Source organism: Diabrotica virgifera, chromosome 2 (genome assembly GCF_917563875.1).
Source record: "Diabrotica virgifera virgifera chromosome 2, PGI_DIABVI_V3a".
Taxonomy (NCBI): Eukaryota; Metazoa; Arthropoda; class Insecta; order Coleoptera; family Chrysomelidae; genus Diabrotica; species Diabrotica virgifera.
The window spans coordinates 254,767,878-254,786,950 of record NC_065444.1 but is presented as its reverse complement, the minus strand read 5'-3'; the positions used below and the strand labels follow the sequence as shown (position 1 = coordinate 254,786,950).

At 32.4% G+C, this 19,073-nt stretch overlaps 2 protein-coding genes across 4 annotated transcripts in view; one reads left to right on the top strand and one right to left on the bottom strand.

Moving 5' to 3' along the window:
• Positions 1 to 989: 989 nt before the first annotated feature.
• LOC126880964 (uncharacterized) lies at positions 990 to 4,913 on the bottom strand. The gene has a single exon (XM_050645046.1). It carries the CDS (start codon positions 4,911 to 4,913, stop codon positions 990 to 992), a length of 3,924 nt encoding a protein of 1,307 aa, XP_050501003.1.
• Positions 4,914 to 5,714: 801 nt separating this feature from the next.
• LOC126880557 (uncharacterized) overlaps positions 5,715 to 19,073 on the top strand; it is a 15,288-nt gene continuing 1,929 nt past the window's right edge. The window contains exons 1-3 of one of the 3 annotated variants that reach the window (XM_050644490.1): positions 5,715 to 6,853; positions 7,253 to 7,332; positions 7,752 to 7,911. In XM_050644490.1, the coding sequence (XP_050500447.1) occupies positions 5,881 to 6,853; positions 7,253 to 7,317 (1,038 nt within the window). In that variant the 5' untranslated portion in view covers positions 5,715 to 5,880 and the 3' untranslated portion in view covers positions 7,318 to 7,332; positions 7,752 to 7,911. Of the gene's footprint in view, positions 6,854 to 7,252; positions 7,333 to 7,751; positions 7,912 to 19,073 lie in introns of those variants that run through there. The other 2 variants (XM_050644491.1, XM_050644489.1) reach the window with 2 other exon arrangements.

The following is a 19,073-nucleotide window of genomic DNA, read 5'->3' as shown; positions in this document are numbered from 1 at the left end:
GGGTAGGAGTGGGGGGTACAAAAAGGGGTGGGGGTTGTGCGGCCAGAACTCTCATTCCACCATTTTATACCCCCACCACATTACACCTCCCATCACATTATACCCCACCACTTTATACCTCCCACCATTTTGTATACCTCCCACCATTGACCAGGTCAACAACCGGTCAAGAAGACAGCGACCGATCAAGAAGTCAACGACCGGTCAAGAAGTTAACAAACGGTTAAGAAGTCAACGACTATTGAGGGATGAAGGGTGGGGGAGGTAAAATATATTAAATAAACAAGAATTAGTAACAATTGATTTTTATTTAATACATTTACACCATCTACACCCAACAAGGTAGTTTCATTTAGTACTGAGAATATGTAGTGGGAGTTCACCTCATTAAAATAAAACAGTTATTAGTACAAAAAATGTGTTTATTAATTACTATCACTGGTACAATAAAATCTAATTATAATATTATTACGTTTATGATTTACTTGAACCATCTTCAGAATCATGAATGTCTACATCAATGCCCTCATTACTACAAGTATCACCTTCGTTATTTCCTTCTTCCCCATATAAAGCAGATGGGAGAAATTTTTTTATTCGAATTAAATAACCATCCAATTCTACAACTTTTAGTAACGATACAAATCCATATAAACAGATTTGGTTTTTAAGATATAAGTCACAAATTTCAACACCTTTTTCATATTTTCTAGCTAATTCTGTACAATATTCTGAAGAATATGGGGATGGACGCACTGCACCATAAATGGCTTCATGAGAAGCATCAAATTCCAAATTGGAGAAAAGTTGGTGTAAACTTTCGACACCACTCTTTAAATCCGTAACTTCTATGTCGGTAACGTAACACATCCACATTGTAAATACAAGTTACTAGCAGTGAAGCTGAAGAACAACTGTATAAGTTTTCTCTACAACACGTTATAAACTAAAACCCCCCACCAACAGATGGTTAGTCCCCCACTACGATTTCATAATAAATCCATTTCAAAACTATCTACATAAAATTCGCGCCCATCATTATTTTCTTGTTCTGGTAGAAGTAGTTTAGCTTGTTGGATTAAATAATCGAGATTGTTTTGTTGTTGGTCAGGTATAAAGGCATCTATTTTGTAATGACCCCACGCTAATGTATTAATAGCCCCAGGTATAACATACCTCTTATCATCGTGGGAAGTTAAAGCAACCTTATTTTTTAACTCGGTATACATTTCATGTAAATGTGACTTAAATGTATACATTTTACGATAAATCTTTGCATTAGCATTATCAACCACTTGTTTGTAATCCGTAAATGTTAAAGATTTATTTATAACGTTTTTGGAAATCCCTTTTGCTTTTTTAAAATGTTTATTGTTACTCAATGTCACACAATAAGCTTTGGCACCAGTACCACAAAAATTTGTAATTGGTTGACCTTTAAACTCATCCTTTAATTTACCAACTACTGATGGTGTTTTGGGTATATTAAAAATATTATCTACTGGGTAATTAGATGTATCAAATAAATCAAGATTTTCTTTAATATCGCGGTACACGTTTTCTGTTTGAATATGTAAAATTAAAGAATCAGTGTCGGTATACAAAAGGGTTGCATCACCCATATATTTAGCTTTAATATAGTTGTAAAAGAAATCATACATACGAATTTTGGATATTTCTAAAATCGAAAAACCGACATATACGGGTTTGTCGTAAACAATTTTTAAAATATTCATTTGAATTGCGACTAAATTGTCAGAAAATATTGAAACTGAGTGGAAATTCGGCATACTAATAAATCCTTCAGCACCGATACTACCGGGTAAGTTTTCCCAGTGGGATAATAGTTTAATATCAACCCTTTTATCAACGTTTTCCATAGTTTTCCCATAAATAGAGTTGGTGTAATTCTTATATGTGCTTTTATCAAATTCATTATCTGAGGAATTGCGTAAATTCGTATTCAATTCAATATAAGGTTTTAACCACGGTGATTGAGAAAATTCTAGAATTCGATAAATTTTAGCTACCTTTAACCCTTGTTCAACACATTGTTTTAGATTTCTATAATGGATAATATATTTATGTTTCGGTAACAACGTTAATACAAGTTTGGGATCTTTACCATTAGGAGGTATTATATTTTCAGGGCAAAACGGTAAGTCGTTGTGATGATCATGCAATGTTTCAGGATATGTTAAATCAACTTCTAAAACATACCCCTTCGGAGATTCATCATCGATTGATAAACAATCAAAATTAGTGATTTCTACACCATCTAACCACCGAAAATCGCCATGTGGAAGATATTGACTCATAGCGTAACCATAAAGATTTGTTGCGTCTAAATAAAGAATATAGGAAGTAGGTTTAGAACAATCATAATTTTCACAATACTGATTATTTGCAGTAGCAAATCTAGTGCTACATTGACTTATACCTCCACGTATACCCTTTTTAAAAAAATGAAGCATATCAATATCTGTTAATAATTCAAGCTGAATATTAGTTTTACGCAACATGGCATCCCAGCTAAGTGATGGAGCTGTTAAATATTGAGCAGGATCTAATTTATAATTAAATAAACAATTACGCCGAAAATTTTCAAAAACATCAGCTAATAATAAAACATCCGATTTTAAATAAACATCAGAGTACTCTCCTAAATTTTTACAATCAAAAACTTCCCAAACTTGTTTAGCTCGTAAATATTTTTCATCGGAAATACCTTCACCTTTTAAAACATCGAAGAATTGTTCTTGTGCAGGTAAAGATACCTCACTAAGTTTTGAAAAGTTATCCAAGTATGAATAAGGGAAAACACCTTTCTGCCGTAACAATCCGAACTCTTCATTTGACCGACAATATTTTCGTAACTCTAGACATTGATCACCGTTGAGAGTTTTACTTAAATTATCTAGTGAATGAGGTAAAAATCTGAAAGAATCTACAAACCTTAATTTTAAATATGTATTTTGCTCTAGACCGCGATCAACTAAAAGTAATTTGGTAAATGATATATATTTTTCTTTAGTTTGTGCAATAACATCAATTTTTTCATTATTTTGAGCTAATTTTGTTATAAAAAGATGTGCATCGTAATTGGTTAAATTATGCATAAAAACAGGAATAAATTTTGGTAATTTGTAATTTAAATTACAAGCGTTATGAGCTGCTCCCGAAAACAACCCCGTTAAATGCGAATGATCTCTAACCTTCATTTCGTTAATATCGAATGGTTTATCACAAATGTGACAACACTTGCTTTCAAAAAATTGTAATTCCTCTGCCGTTGTGAGTTTTTTCATGGGTTTAATATGTTTAAGGTATTTATGATAAATAGTGTAAACTTCTTTTTCTAGTTTTTGAATAAATGTTTCAGCCACATTATCACCACGGTAAATAATAAGTTGTGATAAGCTATCATCAAAATAACATTTAATATAAAAACCGAATGAATATGGTGTGTGCTGGTAGGTTTTAACAGTGAATGAGGAATTATCAGAAGGTGTCGCATGTTGTATCGGTTGTAGTATACTTTCAAAATCAGCGTATATAACAAACGGAACTTGCATTTGTTTATGAAAGTTGGAAAACTGTAAGATATTTTCTTTTTGTAGACGCCCAAATTTATTGAGAATCATGTCTGTAGTTGGAAGCTTAGTATATACAAAGTTACAATCATTGTCTTCATGTTTGTGAAGACGTTCCAAGGATGAGAAAAATTGTAAACAACCATTACATAAAAAAGTCTGACCATTATGATGTGATTTTTGACTTGATATTAACCGTGATAAATTTTTAATATAACAATAATGACTATTCCCGTTATCATCAAAAATAAGTAATAAATTAACATGTGTAGATTTTTTAGATTTTGTATGATACAGTGGTCCAACGATTTCCAATTGTGTAACATTATTTTTAAAACATTCACTGACCCCAAAAACGTTAATTGAAATATTATTTAGTAATTCAAATTTTGGTATATCTGACAATTTCATAGGGAATTCTATATTATGGAACTGTAAGAGACTAGTATAATGCGGATAAGAAGTAGTAAGATTGGATTTACCTGTCGGGTTAAAAATGGATGCGTTTACCGCCCAACCAAAACATGCTTCATCTTTATTCATTATATTAATGACCGCTTTTTTTACCTCGATTTGTCGTGGCAACCTGATATATGAAGAAGATCGTAGAGGGTTGTACTTATTGATATTAACTTCTAATGATTGGATTTGTAAAAGACTCCATCCAGAATCCTTTTCTTGTATTTCCGAAACCTTGGGTAATATTTCACTAATAAAATCTTGATATGCTTGTTTCAGATTAGTAGAAATAGTAATAATTTGATTTTGAGTATTAAATGATTTTAAATCATAAGTATCTTTTTCAGGTATTGTATACATAGAGTAAAGTTCGACATTAACTTTTATCACTTTAAATTCGTGTAAATAGTTATGTAGAAGACTCAAAACATTTCCCTCAATTTCATTAAAAAATTCCAAGTGGTCGGTGTGATGTTTGCTGCTAGTAAGACGGTAACTACTAATACGATTTTTAAACGAACTTGATAGTTTCTCAACCCCACTGTCTAGATAATTAATAACACTTTTGTGTGAATTACTACGTAAATGTCCTGTTAGCCCTCTTCCACAAATTTTTTTATAACAATCTTGACATTCTATAATATTGGATCTAGTCTTAACTGAACGGGTATTAGATGCTTCTGCGGTAGGACGGGAAGTTGCTTCTGCAGTAGCCGAATAGTTTATATTAGCTGATGTATCAACACCTGAAAGTTTCACCGTTTTCACTTTATTATTAAACCGTTGTGGACAACTTTCCCGTTTATGTCGAGTTACACTGCTTCTGCTGGATAAAACTTTTAAACAGGAGTCGCACTGCATGATTCTTGACTGAAGCTTGGTGAACGTATGACACAAAAATAAACAACAACGAAAGAAGTGTGATGTATAAATATAAACCGGTTTTCGAATACCGGTTTTGAACTGGAAATACCAGTTTTAAACTGGTGATACCAGTTTTGGAAATACCAGTTGGATACCAGTTTTAAACTGGATATCCTCGTTATTTTCAAGTAATAACAGATTAGTATTTATATACTGATTAGTATATACTGACTATGAGGTAGGATGAAACCGTTTTTACCGCTTTATCGCGATATGTATGATTTTTTTCTAAAAATTAATGATAGCTTCACATTCTAGACGTCAAGACCTTTCATTAGTGTGGTTGGAATGTGGTAGTAAGATGAAAAAACAGGTTTTACCGCTTTATCGAGCTATGCTTGATTTTTTTTCTAAAAATAATGATAGCTTTACACTCTAGACGTCAAGACCTTTCATTAGAGTGGTTGAAATGTGTAAGTAGGATAAAAAAAACAATTTTTACCGCTTTATCTCACTATGCGTGATTTTTTCTAAAAAATAACGATAGTTTTGTACTCCAACCGTCAAGATCTTTCATTAGAGTGGTTGGAAGGTGGTGGTAGGATCAAAAATAAAAAAACCTCAAAAATAAAAAAATATAAAAAATGAAAAAAAAAAAAAAAAAAAAAAAAAAAAAAAAAAAAAAAAAAAAAAAAAAAAAAAAAAAAAAATTGAGAAGAAAAAAAAAAAAAAAAAAAAAAATGAAAAAAATTGAGAAGAAAAAAAAAAAAAAAAAAAAAAAAAATTTAAGACAAAAAAAACAAAAAACCTCTACCAGTGTCAGGTAAACCAAAGCCTTGACCGGTTATCCACCTTTCTTTGTTTGAGAACTGGTTTCAGAACTGGTATTGCGTCGGGTCGATTTAGAACTGGATCTACCCTACCACTTTGTTTGGTTGAGTTCACTTATAAATTGCAGTTTGAGATGTTCGCTCGATTATTCCAGTCTTGTTTTCCATCCGCCGGTGAAATGGATTTAGATAATATTTTAAATTTCGAAACTCTTAAATGTCACACGCAATGTGTAAGTGTCGGAAAGCGTGTTCTGTGTGAAGAGTCGGAGGTGCCGCCGTCGAAAAAAAGACGGGATGTATTTAGTGTTGATTCGTCGTTCGTCCCTCCATCGGTATCGGGAGTGAGGGATAGCAGAAAGAGAGCGCCGTCAGAGGAAAGCGTCATTTATGTGGGGAGCGAAACACTCCCCCTAAATCAGCCACGCAGCGAGATGGGACGCTTAATTCTAAAAATTAAAAAAAATACAGCGGTGGCGGCGCAAACTTTCAAAGTAGCGGCGGAGGTGCACGCTTCTCCAAGCGTGCAAACATCAAAACACCACTCTACATCTTTTGAAGATATTTCCGACTCTGAAGACGGGACATCTGATCACCCTTCACTTCAAACCTGCAACAAACCCTCTATCGAGGGTTACGCCTCTATCGGAGATATATTAAATATCTCCGAATTGGGATCATCACCTGAAGAGGGGTTAACACAGACACATATAACTCAACCCCAAGCTGAAGAGGAAATACCCATGAAACCTATGACTGAGACCCAAGTCTGGGAAAAAGAGCTTATATCGAGAACAGAGCCGTCACTCACTAATGTAGTGACGAGAGTTCTCCAAATCCCCAACCGCGCAGAAGCTTACCACCAAGCATTATGTGAGGATTTTAAGGGAGGACTTGTGTCGGCTCTTGAACGTCATCAAGACCGCATTCAGGAAAGGTTAAATGAGAATTTAAAGGAAAGTGAACTCCTTAAAAAAGCCATCCAAAACATTTTTTCATATGGTGAAAAAATTTCCGAGGCTTTTCACGAGGAGAATATCCGGCTTTCACAGGATCTCATTAATATAAAAGCTTCCCTGGCCAATGCTGTGAGGTCAGATTCTCGAGGTAAGAATTTTTAATTATAACATGTTGCAACAATTTTACTAATAAAATGCACAGCAATGCTAATAATGACAATCACAATAGTGATAATGTTTTCCATGAATTTTTACAAACGAAAATTAAATTTATTTTCTATTACGAAATTTTAATTTATTCTTTATTAAGCGTGATCATTAATTTTTGTACACCATTATAATATTCTAATTTGTTCTACATCTTGCTATAGTAATTATTAACTATTTAGTAATTATTTTTTCACAAATTTTAACAAATTGACAAAATTACTTACTAAAATCACTATCTAATTGTGCCTGAATTTAGCGAACCGACTATACTAACAAAATTTAGAGCAATGCTAATATTAACAATTGCAATACTGATTACGTTTTTCGTTTGTTACAGACTTATTCAACAAAAATGTCGCTGGTGATGTCCTGAGATGCGGGATGCGGGATGAAGGTGCATAAAGCGGTATATGTTGTGTGAGTTTTTTATACAATTTTTGACCTAATCTAACTTTTACTTTTATGTATAATAAAACAGTTTTTCACGAATTTTTACAAATCCTCTATTACGGATTTTTAATTTGTTCTTCTATTAGCGCTATTCATATATTAATACAATTTTTTACGTAATCTAACTTTTCCTTTTTACGAGCATAACAAAACAGTTTTACGAATTTTTACAAATCCTCTATTACGGATTTTTAATTCGTTTTTCTATTAACGTTATTCATATATTAATACAATTTTTTACGTAATCTAACTTTTCCTTTTTACGAGCATAACAAAACAGTTTTACGAATTTTTACAAATTTTCTATTACGGAATTTTAATTTGCTAAAATGTTGTTGTTTTCTGTAATTGCTGTTTTCTATAATGTTGCTATTTCTTTGTTACAGATTCTACCCCGTAGGTGGTCCCTGCAACCCTGTATAGTTAGTATTAATGATTTTAAAAGTGTATATATTGGATCAATATTTGTATTTATGTTTATTTTTAGTTAGTATTAATTATTTTTTAAGTGTATATATATTAAATTTTATATTTATGTTTATTTGTTTATTTTTAATAAAAACGTATTTAACAATTTCATTGGTTTTTCTTACTTTAAACTTGAGAAGTATTTAATTTTTATAAAATAATATTTATGTCGAAGGGGGTAATAAACAAATTTACTTTAAAAAAAGTTAAAATATTATTTTAAATTAAGCTTTTATACCTATCAAGTTCATAATTATTCTAGCATAACTTTATTACCATTTTGAATAAACTTTTTGTGAACCAAGTTCTATAGTTCGGTCAGTCTAATTTTTATAAAATTTCTTCTCTCCATCTTAGTAAGGCTTATATCATCATTTACACCATAATTCGATCGCTTTAAAAGTAGTTTTAAATAAAAAGTAATAAATTTTAATTTGGTATCCATCTTAACCGCTTTTAACTTAAAGAGTAAAAAATAAGTTTTTATTATCAAACAGTTTAGTATTAATTTTATGTTTGGGTAGTAAAATATAACTTAGCAGGTTGTAGTATAAAATTTAATTTAAACATTTATTTAAAGTTCTATTTAATCTAGTTTTAAATGAAAAAACGGTAAAAATTGTAGTTTGCAGGTTGTAACGAAAGGGTGGAAATAAGTTTGTAAATAATTTATTATCAATTACATTTTCGGATGGTATATAAGTATACAAAGTAAATTATAATTTAACATGTTACAAATTATTATAACTTAAAGTTCTATGATTACATCGACAAGATCGGGTGGTACAATCATAGGTTGCCAACAGATTTCTTCTATCTCACACACACGTCCGTTTTCTATAACCATATTATCATCAACGTTATTTTCTTCATCTATTTCATCCTCCACCCCGTCATCCTCTGAAGAAGAGTCCTCCGGGATTGTTGAGAGACTCCATGCAGATCGCAGCAGGTTTGTTGTAGAATCGCATGGGCCGGGATCAATAGTGTCGCTATTTACCACCCAGTCCGTGCTAGAATCACATACGTCACTATTAACATTTACTAACATGTTTGATGGAGAATAGATTCCCGTAATCAGTACACCTCTCGTACTCTTCTGTGCGACTATTTTCGATTCCTATCACAGGTAGCACCTCCACCACCAGACTAATAAGGGTGGAAGTTGGGTAGGTGGACAAAAAATGATTATCCGGTCACGGACAGATCACTATACCTCTCAAACTCTTGAGTGCGACTATTTTCGATTTCTGTGGCAGGTACCACTCTCCACTACCAGATCAAACAATGAGGGTGGGAGGTGGGTAGGTAGATGGTGAAGAAAGGTGAATATCCGGTCACGGGTAGTTAGGTAACAAAAAGTTAAAAAAGCGGTCAAAGTTTTATTGGTTTTATCTCTTATTGTTGGTTTTTTACTTTTTTGGTAATACGGGAGGTTGGTAGACGGCAAAGAAAGGTGAATATCCGGTTACGGATAGTTAGATAATAAAAGAATAAATAAGCTGTCAAGGTTTTATATTTTATTGTTGGTTTTTACTCTTTATTAATGTTATTATTTTTTTCTGTTTTATAGCGTAATTAGTGTTATTAATGTGGTGAGTTTAAAAATATATGGGCTTATACCCCCCTCCATTCTAATTTTATATTATATAAATTATATTCCCGTATAACTTTTTTAGTCAAACATGTGTCTTGACGATGGTAACTTTGGTAGTATGTGTTCGTTTGAGAATCGTTTACTATCATTTCAATATTGGAGAGGACTAGTCGACCCCGTGTTGTTAAGCAAAGCTGGGTTTTACCATACAGGGGTTGCTGATGTAGTTTGCTGTTTCCACTGTAAAATCGAAATACACAAATGGGAATCATACGATATACCTATTGATGAACACATAAAGTATTCAACATGTCTGTTTGCAAGACTACTGAAATCGAAAACATTTGAACCTGACGATAAACCGAATATGTTAATTAAATCAAAACCGAAACTTGAAAACTTTAAAATTTATGATTGTTTTTTAACTGTAATTGTAATTCTAACTGTTTTATATACAATTTGTAATAAATTATAAAATATTTTTGTACTACTTATTAGATTTAAATTTACATTGGGAACAAAGAAAGTTGGTTAACCTCTAACTTTGCTAAAAAACTGGTTCACCTCTAAAATTTGTAGTTAGCGATACAAGTTTTAAAACCTGTTTTGATGCGATGGAGTGGGGGGTTGATGGTATATAACTATATTGATGTAATCATAAAATCAGTTTATGAGTAAAAATAACTATAACCATGCATCAAGAAAGTGTTGAACTTATTATGGATAAAGTGAATAAATTAGTTACCAGTGAAACATCGATACATAACCTAACATCTATTGGATATTACACCAACAAAAAAAATTAAATAAAATTTGTGTAAACTGTTGGGTAGAGGTACTTTGTGAACTCGGACAACACAACATGTTTGATGATGTGTGTCTAAGCATAAAGTTGCGTGTGTACGTTAACAGATACCCGACAATGCGTTATCTATTAGACACAGCTTTGCAAAGAATTTTTGAACTTTCCGAAGTTTGGTTTTGGGTGGAACAATTCCAAAAAAAGACTTCAACTTTTGATGACCTTTTCCCAAAACTTGTTCAATACCAACAATTGGAGCGTCTTAAGCCTATAGAAGACCTGCTACCACCAAGGATTCTAAAACGATTGAAGGGTGCGCGGTATCAACATCCTTGCAGATGTGAAGGTTGTTTTGGTAAAATCCTGTGAACTGTTAAGCTCATGGAACACCTGACACCACCAAGGATCCCATGATTCATGCGTACATGGTGTCAACATTCCTACGAGTGTGAAGGTTGCTTGGCTGGATCCTGTAGGTACAAGTGAACTATAGATAGAATTTATTATTGTAGTTTGAGTTTAAAAATAAAAAAGTATAAAATATAATTTTTTTATTAAAATTTACTCCATTACAAAATTATCATATATAAAAAATACATTTGAAAGAGCACATATACATTTTTTTTCAGAGTGGTAAAAACATTTTGCTTCCGATACTGGTAGTGGTGGAAATTCACCTACTTCGACTACAGGTGTAGTAGAGTATTTTCTTATGTAATTCGCTTTTTCCAATCCTTTTACATAGACTATTTCAGCTTTCTCTGTTATTTCCCTTATAATTTTTTTAAACTCGTACAATGGGGTATAACCTTCATTCCAAGAAATGCAGTGATGGTGTTTACTTAACCATGTCACCTGCTGAATTAAATTGGGAGGTAACATTCGTAATGGGAAAGGAGGCTTAAAAATATATACTATAACTTTATCTCCTGAATAACACGCTAATTCTTTACAAATAAACTTATTATTCTCGATTTTAAAACCTTGAATGTCAATAACAAGTTTCATATTTTCAATTGTTTAAGTTTTCGAATAACCTGTTTTAGGGCTTCGTACTGCTGAATTTGATTTTTAAGTTCTTTTAAATGATCTATAAAGTTATTTAACGTGTTTTCATGTGAGCGATACATCGTAAACTAACATTTATAATTGATACTATCAAATAATATACAATTACAACATCTGTTTATTAATACTGCTTTACTATTTTTGTTAGTGGATTGTATGTAAATTCCTTCTCATGTAAAATTAAACAATAAGCAGATACATCAGTTGTTGAAGGTGTATTTGTTTCAAATTCGATACGGAGAACGACGGACCCATTTTGGATCACTTCTTTCTGTCTAGAGCAATCTATATGTATTAGTGGTGTCTTAGTTTTAAAATCTTGCGGGTTAAATATCGGTTGGTTTAAGTTTAAATTATAATAACTTGTCTGAAAACTTCCAAACATCTCATAAATTTGAGCGAATTTGTTAGTGTCAAAATCTATTTGTAAATCATTATAAGGAAATCGTTCAGAATTCAAAAATACCTTTATATTTTTAAGGTCGTTATGATCAAATTTGCTCATATCTTTAGTAATCTTTGATTTTCTCCCTTTCTGAAATGCGATAATGATATGTCTCGGTGTTTCAATGTTAGTACTGGTTTTTACCGCCCACGTATGCCGTGTCGCATTATTTAATGATGGGTATTCAATCATTTGCCACGAACGAAATTTAATTGGTAGCTCAATATTTTTATGAGCTATACTATTTAATCGTAGTTGTTCACGCATGCTTGGGCTAACATGGGCTACATTCCACTGTAATTTTGTAATTTCGACTTTGGGGCGTTCGGTTTCGTCAATACTCACAATTGCATCGACATCATCGTTTGATCGTATTAAAATGAGCTCCTGCTTACAATTCATTATAATTCGTCTGAAGTCTTCAAAAAAACCTGATAATAATCGTAATGGTATGCAAACGTTAAAGTTACCATGAGCGTCCACTATTATTTTTTCATTTTCTGATTTTGGAAACCATCCAGCATTTTGGAATAGAATACTTTCGTTTTCGTTGAGACTTAGATAGTTTTTAATCGTTGATACCAGTCCAACCTCTCGAACAGAATCTATAATAACTCCATTTAATTCATACCGAAGCTCGCGAAATAAAAAGGAAATAGCGTTATTTATAAATTTTAGTTTTGTTGGCTCCTTATCATCATGTGTGAGTAGCTTCCCCTCTATGTCGAGATATGATGTTGAAGGTAACGTGTACGCGTCTAGATCTTGAATGGGAATTCGTATTTCATCGTTATAGTTCAATTTTCCGGGAATATATGGTGAATAGGCGTGAAATTGGTATTCTTGTATAGTCGTGTCATTATAAGGTTGCCCAGTTACATGTAACACCTCCATCACACTAAAACTTTGAAGCCAAGCTTTTTTAATAATAATCGATTAGATGGTGTTAATATTGCAACTGTTTTTTTGAAACTGTTAGATTTTTGCTTTCGGTTGTCTCTTTTATAGTTTTTTATGTAATGTGGTTGTTGGTAAGAAAAGTTTAAAACCATTATAATCGCTGTCGTAAATGTAAATTTAAAGTAATCTCTTCTTGTCGAAAATTAAGTAATTTACCGTTTTGATCAACAATTTTTATACTAATGTTGTTGATCGTCTTAACGCTGATGGGGTAATATAAAATATTTTGAGGTGACTCAACTATTTTATACCCGCTCGGTACGGTAGGGAAAAACTGGTGGATTATATGAACTGGGTTCCCATTTAAATACGAGCCTGAAGCGATATTGCAGTCCACACAGATTGCGTTTGTCACTGAAATATTTACTGGTTCATCAGAAACATGTGTTTTATTTGCTTCCAGTTCTCTTTTCTTGAATCCAAAAATTTTACCTATAGAGTTTTCAGTAGTGAAATATAGTGCACAATTACTTTCAATAGATACTTTAGATGTGTTTTTATCTGGGGTGATATTAATATAAGCAGTTTTATCTCGTTCTTTCATCAACTTCCTTAAAAGCTGAATTATATCTTCTAATTCATATGAGCCTAAGGGGATATTAGCTGTATAAGTGAAATTACGGCGACCAAAGAGAAATACATTATTAGATTCGTCAATGTTGGGTATGGAATTAAAAGAATAAAAGTTTGTTAAACCAACTTCATAATCAAGACTTTCATCCAAGTAGATGGGTGGATTAAAATTATAACTTAAGGTGGAAGACTTCCCGGTCAGGGTAAAGTTGTACGACATATTTGCTAGAGGCTTGTATTGTTTATACTGATCCACAGGACCTACTTATAGTGGTTATATAGAAATTGTAATGCGTATTGACCGCAATTGTATGAATTATGTTGCAACCTTTCATAATTATAATTTATGTTCACAGAACCACCAGTTTTAAAGTATTTGATTACATTGCGTGGTGGTGGCAAATCACCGTAAGAATCAAAGTATATAATGTTATTGTCTTCCTTTGTATAAGCTGTCCAGTGCGTACCTTTTCCACTATTTGAATCCATATTTATAATACCGCTTTCATTTGTTCGAATTTTATTTGGTAACGTATCTCTCATGAAAACACCTCTAAAATGAGGGATTTTTAATAATTTCACATATTTTCTTACATCGACATCTGTTAACGGATGATGGGGGAATATTAGTTTTTTGAATACGGTTTTAGATACATCCCATACCCTTTAGCAGGTTTTAAGTATAACCCTTTACCTCCTTTTTCCATAGCCAGATTATGCCGTTTTTGTTCAACAATTTGTTCACGGTTGGTTTTTGCGTCGTTAATGGCCTTCATAATCGAAGCTGTCCCACCCCCAACAGCCCCTAAAGCCCCGAGTAATGGTAATAATAAAGGTAAAAAACCTCCTTTTTTAGGTGTTTTAATAATACGTTTTTTTAAATTAATTTTTTTTCTTTTTAAGGAACCACCTTTTTTATTTAACCTGCGTCTAAATCTTTTACGTAAACCCATACCTAATTTGCGTTTACCCTTCATCGCCGTTGTAACTAACCAAGCTGCTGTTTTTTCACCAAATGTAGCGTCTTTGGATTTCACCCGATCCCAAGCTTTGTTTTCTAGTAATTTATCAGCTTCGTGTCTTTTACGAAGTTCTTTATGTTGGGAATATGTAATGTCGTGTTCTTTGCAGGCTTCGTCTAATAAATTTATTCCTGAATCACCGCGTGTAAGTCTCTTCTCTAGCTTAGTCCCCGGTCCACAATACGAATAACCTGGGATGTGTACCTCGACTGGTAGCTTATTAATGATAGAATTTAATAATCCGCGACCTCTTCGTTTTACTGCTGGATCTCTACTAATCCTTTTTTGCCTCATTATACTTCCTTTTATATATAATCTGACACCCTATATATACCCACATCATTCGTAGATATAATGAAGATCGAAAAACAACAACTATCTCTCCCTATTACAAACCACGATGTAGTTGTACAGGATAATAAAATAAAAAAACATGGTGGTTTATTTGGTGGTGATTCAAAACGCTGTCTTATTATAGGGCCGAGTGGGTGTGGTAAGACGAATACATTATTATCGTTGATTGTTCATCCTAATGGTTTAAGATTTCAAAACATTTATGTTTATTCCAAATCACTTCATCAACCAAAATACGTATACCTACGTAATCTAATTAAACCGATATCTGAAATTGGGTATGAAGAATATAGTGATTCCACAAACATACCTACTCCAGAAGACATTAAAAACTATTCAATAATAATCTTTGATGATGTAGCTTCTTGCGATCAAAAACTTATTCAAAGTTATTTTTGTTTTGGTAGACATAAACTTACCGATTGTTTTTACTTATCACAAACTTATAGCTCTATACCGAAACAGTTGGTGCGAGATAATGCCAATCTTTTAGTGATTTTCCAACAAGATATGACGAATTTAAAACACATATATGATGACCATGTTAATATTGATATGAGTTTTCAAAATTTAAAGATTTTAGTTCTTTTTGTTGGAAAGATAACTATGGGTTTGTAGTGATTGATAAGGATTGTTTGTTATCTTCAGGAAAATATCGCAAAGGGTTTGATACTTTCGTACATATATAAAGGAAGAAGTGTGCCTAGTTAGTGTTAGTAAAAATGGATACTCGAATTGTTAAACAGCTGTTAAAAACCCGCCAGGCATTAAAACGTAAATACCGTAGTTTAAAAAGTGATATTACCAAGTCTCAAAGTCAGCTAGAAAAAAATTATCAACCCATAACAAAACCACTCAAGGAGTTGTTATTAAAATTAGAACCTACAAGTAATATAAAACAAGAACCTGTCAACCCTAAATTTGAATCTTCTGTATCTAATTCTCGTCGATTAAGCGCGCCGAATCTTAAAAAATATTACCAACTTTCAGCTTCATCACCAATTAAAGAATCTACTTCATCACCAAATAAAGGTTCTACTTCATCTAACACACATACTAACTTTGGGGAACTCTCTATTGTCCAGCCTAACGCGATCGAAGAAACATTCGAAACAAGTCATGGGGGAGATAGTGCAGAAAATTCAACCTTTACATCACAACATGTAGGAAATAGTAGTGAAGATTTCAATCGATTATATGAAGAAACTCTACTAGAGTTTAACAGTATGATTAATAATCCTGACGTAATGAGGAAATATTATGAAGTATTCACTAACCCTTTACCTCGGCAGTACGTTAAAAATAATATAGAAGATGTAAAAGGTGAATTTGATAATACATTAGGAGTGTATCACGATTTAGCAAACGAAAAATTCTCAATTGGTGATTCGAATATTGAGTTTGAAGGACCGGATATGATTATAAACGATGTTAAGTATATAGGGACTCCAGGTCTCTATGAATTATTATTTAAGGCTAACCCTGTTAGTTTTAAACGTGAAGATGTTAACGAATATGTTGATATTTTACGGAGGACCAATGCTCTTCATAGAGACAATAACCCTGAATTACCAATTAGAAGAATTGAGTCTAAAATAAAAGATAAGTATCATTTTATCATACAACCAGTGTTAGAAACTAGACCACAACCTCCCCGACAAAGGTTGAGTTCTCTACCTTCAGGTCTTGGTGTAACAACTAGACAACGCACTAAAAAACTTACCGGTAAAAAAGGCGGTGCTTTAACATTGAAACGGTTAACTACGAAGCCGACAGAGTATAAATACTTTGACAATTACAATGAAATCATAAAGAGACTTGGACTGCTTGCAGCATCACAATCTTCAGGAAATAACGCTCACGGTAACGAAATCATTTCCATTAGTTGAGGAACTTGCGAGAGGGGGTATAATTCAATAATGCCTATTAATAATTTGGGAGCCACTTTCTAACTGATTTAAAGTCTTGTGATAATTCTACAAATCCGTTATATTTTATTTGGATCCAACTTCTTACCACAGTAAATGTATTATAGCTTTAAGTGGGGAGAAAAAAACAAGTTTGAACAAGAGTTTTATGTATTAGATAATGGGGGGTGTCATATATATTTACTGTGGACGGTATAATTGAAACAATACAGCATTACAGTTTTAATGGATTACTTTTAATAAATTCTACACAGTATAAATACGGTCAATTACCTGGTTTACATATAAAAAAAGGTGATAAACTTTCGTTTAAACTTGATACAAGTCTAACGTTTTTGTTCATATTACCCTTCAGTCCCGCGTGGAAAAAAATGTTTAATTTTAAAGAACAAGTCGTTAAAGAACTGCATAAACCTGCAAGAAAAAACTTTAAACGAAGACATGTTATAATTAAAGGTTTGGCATGATTTATGCCAGGCAGATTTAGCTATTATGTCACAATTTGTTAAATACAACAATGGATATAACTATATCCTTATCGTTATAAATACATTTAGTAAATATGTCTGGGCATCACCAGTTAAAAGAAAAACAGGGGCTGAAGTCACCAAATGTATGAAAAAATTTTATCTCAAATGTCTAAATCCCTAAACATTTACAAACAGATAATGAACAGAATTTTATAATTCACAATTTAAACACCTGATGTCATCCTATGGTATAAATCATTACAGCACATATTCTAATTTAAAAGCGAGTATTGCTGAACGTGTGATACGGACTCTTAAGTCGAAGTTGTGGAAACAGTTTAGTCTGCAAGGTTCTTATAAATGGGTTAAAATACTACCGTCTATCGTTGAACAGTATAATAATACCAGACACTCAACTACGGGGGAAATTCCAAGTAAAGTTAATGATCAAAATGCAAAGTATATAACTGCTTACAACTGGTTAAAAACCGTCGATAAACGTAAACCAAATTTCGAGAAGGGGATTATGTTCGAATAAGTAATATCGTCACGCGTTTGCTAAATCATACACACCATCTTGGACCACTGAAATATTTAAGATTAAAAAAGTACAGTTTACCAACCGACCACCTACTACTTGAGGATTCCAAACAAGAGGAGATTAAGGGAGCTTTTTACACAGAAGAACTTCAAAAGTTAAATATTCGGATGTATATCTTGTAGAAAAAAATATTACAACGCAAAGCTAATCGAGTTTATGTTAATGGTTAGGTATGGATAAAGTCTCAACTCTTGGATTAGTAAAAATAATGCTATATAAATATAGAGAACGTAACTAAACGGATTTAGTTCACGCTTAAATAATGTCTGGAGCAGGTCTTTCATTTTACATACCGTTGTGCAGGGAGTACTTATATTTACCAACCTTATGCTGTGAAAGATATCCTATATGTTTTGATAAAAATGGTATAAAAAATGATAGTTGGCCTTCACAGTGGGTCAACATGAGCTCTATAAGCTAATGGGGTGGAACTTAGATTTGCTTACATACCAAGTAACAGTACAGTGTACAAACTACGGTTACCCTTCCCAAATTACTTAAACGATGAAACGGAATGGCGTCAACTATATAGCTGTTCAGGTATACTCAAGTTGAAGAGAATATTTATCAAACATTTGTTTATCCTGGTATTTAGTTATTTGTGTTACTTTTTACTTTTAAATGTGGTTATTAGATATGTTAAACATTTTGTATTTAATAAATTTTATAAATAAAAGACTTTTATGTTTTAATATTATTTAAACCTGTTATTGTATACATACGTTCTATGATTTAAACTTAAAATCGGGGATATGATTTTTGAAGTTTTTTCATTCTTTTTTTAAACCTGATTGTATCTATTACAAACATTTCCCAATACCTTTGCCGTGCTTGATGATGTGCATATTTCCAAACTCGTAGAACATGTGTTTTGTTAAGATGTTCATTAAAAGTTACTTTTTTCCCAGTTTGTGTAGACATCTTTCAGAACTTCTGGATACACATACACTATTCCAAAATATTACTTAAATCTTCAAAGCGAATGTGGGTGCTTGCGTCGACACTTCTTAACACGTTTTCATAAAAATTACCTGTGTTGTTTCGTAATCGTTATATAGACTCTTCAAATATTCATCGAAACTCTTGTTTTAAATGGTTAATATGATGTTGTATAGCGGTAACACTTCCCATAATTTGCAAATGCTTTCGTACCCCAAATATATATAGGAGTTAGTTTGAGATATTTTTATTACTTTAGCTTCCTGCACCTTTTCAAATTCTACACTATAGTTTTTTCTATCTATAGACACACTATCTCCACAGTATACAGATAATTTGTAATTACTCCTTGGTAGTATAGTAAATCTTTCCAATCTTCTTCCGTGAATATCACCCGTTGCCCTTGATTACCGCATAGAGTATCACTGGTATACACTCGCACCATACTTTATTCCAATAGATACAAATTTACATTTTGATC